Source organism: Papaver somniferum, chromosome 5 (assembly GCF_003573695.1).
Source record: "Papaver somniferum cultivar HN1 chromosome 5, ASM357369v1, whole genome shotgun sequence".
In the NCBI taxonomy this organism is placed as follows: Eukaryota; Viridiplantae; Streptophyta; class Magnoliopsida; order Ranunculales; family Papaveraceae; genus Papaver; species Papaver somniferum.
In genome coordinates this window covers 214,041,595-214,047,708 of record NC_039362.1, presented here as the reverse complement: position 1 = coordinate 214,047,708, position 6,114 = coordinate 214,041,595, and the positions used below count along the sequence as shown (strand labels likewise).

Sequence of the window (6,114 nt, the reverse complement as noted above, 5' to 3'; positions counted from 1 at the left end):
TTTTTAGCGATTTCCATAAAAGTGAAAGCTCCACTTCCATAAAGTTTCCTTAATAGGGAAGAATCAATCCACATTTATTTCAGTCAAGTTATGTATCCATTATCTGTCTCGGATTTTGTTGTCAATATATTCTCTCTTCATTTGATGGATGATGGATTAGTTGGAAATATTCGATGTGGATAAGAACGTGAAAAGAGAAATTTAATCCTTATACTACACAATGTTTTTAATGTTTCTGTAGTGTGGAGGGAGTCTTTGGAAATGAGCTTCCTTTCAATTCCTACCTAATAACTACTAATATTATACTGTGTATATAAGGATTGTTGACATGTACGGCACTATCTTCACATTTTGGGGTTATTTTTGCCATATATATATATTTATACACACACATATACTGATATACCCATCTGATCACAACTAAAGAGTTTCTAGCTCCCACTATCACTATAGATCTAGAAATGGCGAGTTCTAGTTCTAGAATCGAACAAACTAGTACAGATCATTCCAGTTTGTATGAAGCGATAAAATCAGGGGATATTGATTCCCTGAAACAACTGCTGGTGATAACAGCTCCAAAATCGGATGAGTTCGACGTTGATAACCCTCTTCTCCGCCAAAACCATTTCAACAACAATTCCCTACACGTTGCCGTGCAGCTATCAGAAACAGAGACCTTAGTAAAAGAGATATTTAAGCAATGCGGTTCATCTAAATCGTTGGAGATGTTAATGCAACAAAACATGAATGGAGATACTCCCTTACATATAGCAGTGAGGATGGGGTCAGAGGAAATAGTGAGGCTATTTCTGAATCACGCAGGCCGAGATTATCAAGCGATAGATCATTATAATCAAAGGGGAGATGAAGAGTGTGTCCATATTGATGTCGAAAAGGGTGTAACAATGACAGAATTACTACCGGAAGCTGAAAATGGTGCAACTAAAATGAATGTGGAGCAACTTGTGAGAATTGCAAACAAAATGAATAATACAGCGCTTCACGAGGCGATTCGCTATCAAGCCGAGTCTAGGATACCGCAGTTGTTGATAAGAGCAGACCCAGGTTTTGATTATCTTGCCAACGATTCCGGCGAGACTCCACTCTACCTGGCTGTCAGCTTCGGAACTTCAACTCTTGTGGAACATATACTCAAGATTCGTCCAACTCAAAGTTATGGTGCCCCGGGTGGACGTACAGTGTTACATGCACTAGCGCTGCAACGTTCCTTCTCCAACTCCTCCTTTGAAGGTATATTACTATATATTTAGTAAGCATCTAACCCCAAAAACTTTTCTAGTTTTCCAATTGTCGAAATGGGTCTCTATTGTTTGTTAGTTTCTTTACTCTCCAAATTAATACACTTGCAAAACCTGTCCGAGCTATTGAGTTTCCAGAAAGAGTCTTCTAAGACTCTAGGCCGCATCTTTCGGAATTAATTAGGGAGATGGTATACATATTGGATCTGGAATATTGATTAGGGAGAAACAAAACACAGTGAAAACAAACAGAGAGACAACGAAAGAAAATAAGAGAGAATATATTAGAGGTGGGGAGATCGGTTGGTTTACTGTGACATAGTGATTTGCTTAGTAGAAACTAGGGCATTTATAGAAAACGAAAACAGTACGTTTTCAACCCACTCTACCTAATTTCTCTCCACTCCCAAAAGAAGTGGTACAACTTATAACAAATCATCCCAGATCCAACCACCACTAAATACACGTTATAGTGAATGGGTTTTTGCCCGTTGGAGAAATAGATCAAGTCTTTCCCACGTTCACTTGATGCACCCAAATCAAGTCCCATGTCTACTGACTTGGCAGCATCTAGATGACCAAAATATGACCATCTAAAAACACACTTATTTGTACCACTGCACATATATATTGTGCGCACATGCCAGATGAATTTTTATTAAAACAAATACAAATATTACTTTCTATAATATAGTAGTAGAAAACAATGCAGGTGGTGTGTGTGTGTGCGTAGAGTGTCAATAGTATTTTTGGTACTTTACTCGATGGTGTGAGGCTTGACATTAATAGCCGGCTTTGTCCGTTATCTACCGTTAGGCCGATTGGCCATCCAGTCCAACAATGCATGCCGACTGGAAAATTGGAGTTATGTCTGGATTCTCATAAAGTTACGGTACCCATGGCCACAGGAGCTAACTGGGGGTCACTTTTGTATGTGGCGGGTTCCACAACTCTCTTAAAATCGAGACACAACTCGGAATTTCCTGTCGGTTCCTTTAGCATTTGCGAATTAATTAAGCTCCCATATTCTTTTGCTATTAACAAAAATAATAATTAAGCTTTCATATTGATTTATATACTCGTAAATTTGAAATGTTATTAGGGTAACTCTTATGGTTTTAAAGGTTTGTAGATATTTTTCCACCAAGGAAAGTCTATAAATCTAGACCTATAAAATTTGACCTGACCAACAAAGCGTGCACTGTTAGTGATTTATAAGCTGACCTGACATACAAAACTTTAGTATATACAATATATTTTTGGATATATTAGAAAAGTCAATAATCGGATTTGCCTTCAATTTTTTTTAAAAAAAAGGATATATTAGAAAAGTAAGCAATAACCGGATTTCCTTTCATAAAATTGGTCATTAACCCAATAACGAGAATTTGTGGGTGAAAAAGACATATAAAATTTGATACTGTTTAGATGGACGAGAATGTAAAAATAGCCAGGATGTAAACAGTTTCATCCTACTCATTTTCAAATACTTTTTCTTATTTTTTGGTGTCCATTTCACTCATAGTAATTTTTACTCGTCCATTAGAACCATGTTTTAAAAATATTTGGGAAATTAACCCAATTTCTCATTTGCTTTCGATTTTAAAAAAAGAATAGAAAGAAAACAGATAAAAAAGTTAGTTACACTCGGTCAAATTGGAAATTGACCGGACGGAGAAATCACCACTAAAGAAATAATCATCCGAACATTGGATGGGCTTATGTCTTCTTGACCATCACATATGTGTGGATGAAATTTTGCTTCATACGGGTTGCCCTGATGAGCGATTGCCGATAAGAAGAGATCCTGATCCAGATAATTTAAAAAGTTCCAATATTGATTCATATATCCTTAAATTTAAGATTAACAGTCGATAAATTATTTAGTTTTTGAATGTGAAAATTCTAGTTTTGGAGAGTTTCTTCACCCATTAATTAATGGGAGATTTTTAAGGAGTTATTTTAGGAGAGTTGAAAAGGAAGTTAATTTAGGAGATTTTTCAGGACTTTTATCACGACTTTTACTAATATTTTCCTTTTAAAAAAATGAAAACTAATTTGATTAGATAAGTAAAAGGTTATTTTAGTAAACAAATCTAATTATAGTTTATTATGGATTTTCTATATATAGAATTTTAATGATGGGTTTTGGATAAACAAAAAATATGATTTGGGCTACAAATAATTTTCCCCGTAAATTATTTGTCACAGGGAATAATTATTCAAATATTGTCCATCTATTGAGGCACATAGTGAAAGAAGTCGATATAAATGGGCGTACGGCACTTCATTATGCAGTCCATTCCCGTAACAGTGAGTTCGTCGATGCGGTGATGGAAGTCGATCCATCTGTTTGTTATATATCTGATAAAGATGGCATGACAGCCCTCCATCACGCTGCAGCAGCAGATGTTGGACCTTCGAGTATTACAGAATCTCAGGGTATTAAAGAGATAATGAAAATTATGCTTCGGCACTGCATGGATTGCTGGGGAGTGGTGGACAACCGGGGAGATAATTTTCTTCATATTGCTGCTCAAAATAATAATTCCTATGTATTGGAATTCGTTCTAAAAGAGATTAACTTAGATTTGGCGGTGAACGCAATCATAGGAACGAAAAATAAATACGGACGCACACCTGCTCAAATAAATACTGAGTTCTTTAAAATTCTCGATTCTAACGCCAGAATGCGGGGGATCTGGAGAAGCCGGTCCTCGGCTTACGGGATCAGCTTTAAGTCGTACGAGACTCCTCTTAATAAACAGGTACGGATCTCTCTTTTCTCTACTCTAAAAAGGTTCTTATTAGTATGTGACCTAGTCGAGATCCATTTTACATTAAGCTTTTATTTATCCAGTGATTTATGTTTATAATTTGGAATAACAAACCTCAGTCCAGCTACGTACAGTAAATAAACATGCATACGCCAAAATTAGCTAATTGAGTCTGATTCCATGTGCGACTAATAAGAACTTTGAAACCAGAGTGAAAAATACAGAAAAGCAGCTGAGAGAACCGAAGCTGAAGAAGCAGCCGAGATTAAAGAAGTAAATAAAATGAAGAGTGAACAAATGGAGTATTATAACCAAACCCTTCTGGTGGTGTCAGCACTCATAGCAACTGTTGCATTTGCAGCTAATTTTACTTTACCTGGAGGTTACAACGACCACGGACCCGACGAAGGCATGGCCTTACTGGCTGATAAACCGTCTTTCATCGTGTTCATAGTTTCTAACAGTTTGGCCATGGTTCTCTCTGCTCTGGCAATTTTAATCCAATTTGTGGGGAAAATAATATCAATAATTTTAAGAGAACCTGATGAATTCAAGAAAGGTACCCTACTTTTTATGACACTTCACTGCAACGTGCTTGCTATTCTCGCAATGATGGTGGCATTTGTGACTGGAAACTATACGGTGTTAAGCCACTTGCCTGGACTTGCAATTCCTGTTTGTATTCTTGGTAGCGTCTTCTTTATTTTATCTTTCTTTTTGATTTACAAGATACTGAAATGGGTGAAACAAGATGATGTTAATTGGCACAAAGGTTGATGATGATCCTGGCCCGTTTCAGATTGATACTTCAATGTTGCAAAACATTACCTAACTGAAATATTTTGAAGTGAAGACGTTTATTGTGTAATTTGAACCATTTGAAGAGTATATTTACTCTGTTTATTCCAATTTTTACTAAATTGAATGTCTTCTTTTAAGATGGAAGGTTTGTCTAGTTTAGGAACATCAACTATGAACACGCGTTTCTAGTTTTAAGTCATGTAAACAATTTTGTAGAGTACAACGAAAAACGAACACGTATCGGCTAGGATTGTATACATCAAACTAGCACAATTCAGCATCAACCATTATAGCAGGGATTTTACTAGTGATACCCCACCTGACAATCATTGGACAACACAGACGAGAACAAGAACGGGGCACTTGATCAGTGACAAACATCTAATCGTGCATGTTGATTCATCTGAATCAGTTGCTAGGAAGTAGACTCTTCTAATATTAAGATGGAAATAACTCCACTAGATCCTTCATGTTGATTCATTTGTTGGCCATGCAAGGAACAATAACGGCATATATGAATGCTGCTCATCATGCTGCCAGTGTTGCTCATTGAAGTGGTGGAACAGTTGTGATAGAAAATGTGATCCCAAAGTGTCCAGATTGTTGGAAGTCACTAGAAAATCGAAGGCGACATGTTCTTCATGTTGCTGCAGAGATTACTGTGCTCGTGCTGTTTCAATCTTTTTTGTATGTTTAAAGTTGACAGAAACCCTTCGCATGAAAAGGGAAAACTATGGAAATGCACCGTGGCATCTGGTACTGCTCCCAAATTGACAACCTATATTCTTGACTTGGACACATGGAATGTGGTACAAAATATCACTTCGCAACATTTTACACGAGAAAAAGAGTGATGCGATGAAGAAGGTTTGGTACACGAGAAACTATTCTCTATATAAAAACAGAATTTTTTCGAGCGACGTGGTTAATCGGAGTTTCTGTTTAATTTTGATCCCACCATTCCAAATTCCAGCCAATAGAATTTTAAGAGAATTTTTTGGTCCCACGAAATATTATTTGGCCAATCACAGTTTAGAAAATAGTTTCCTAAAATTACTAAATCTTATTTAATCTTAGAAAGATATCAAAACAAATATACACAACCTCAACATTACCATAAAACGATTTTATCATGATGAAATAAAATAAAATATGCAATATTCATCATGATTTCATCGTAAAATTAAATCAATCATATGAATAAAAAAATCCATTGTCCAATGTCCATTTACAGTTTTTGTAATAAAATCACCTAATTACAACGCCAAAGTACGGAT

At 36.1% G+C, this 6,114-nt stretch overlaps 1 protein-coding gene across 1 annotated transcript; it reads left to right on the top strand.

Moving 5' to 3' along the window:
- The first annotated feature begins 461 nt into the window (after positions 1-461).
- LOC113280765 (ankyrin repeat-containing protein At5g02620-like) lies at positions 462-4,813 on the top strand. The gene is made up of 3 exons (XM_026529350.1): positions 462-1,251; positions 3,471-4,027; positions 4,247-4,813. The coding sequence occupies exons 1-3, from the start codon at positions 462-464 to the stop codon at positions 4,811-4,813; spliced, it is 1,914 nt and encodes a 637-aa protein (XP_026385135.1).
- Positions 4,814-6,114: the final 1,301 nt, after the last annotated feature.

Excerpts from the sequence above, each read along its gene's own strand:
- LOC113280765 (XM_026529350.1), top strand. The coding sequence starts at position 462 with ATGGCGAGTTCTAGTTCTAGAATCGAACAAACTAGTACAGATCATTCC. Across the intron at positions 1,252-3,470 it reads CTCCAACTCCTCCTTTGAAG|GGAATAATTATTCAAATATT; the intron begins GTATATTACTAT and ends TATTTGTCACAG. Across the intron at positions 4,028-4,246 it reads AGACTCCTCTTAATAAACAG|AGTGAAAAATACAGAAAAGC; the intron begins GTACGGATCTCT and ends CTTTGAAACCAG.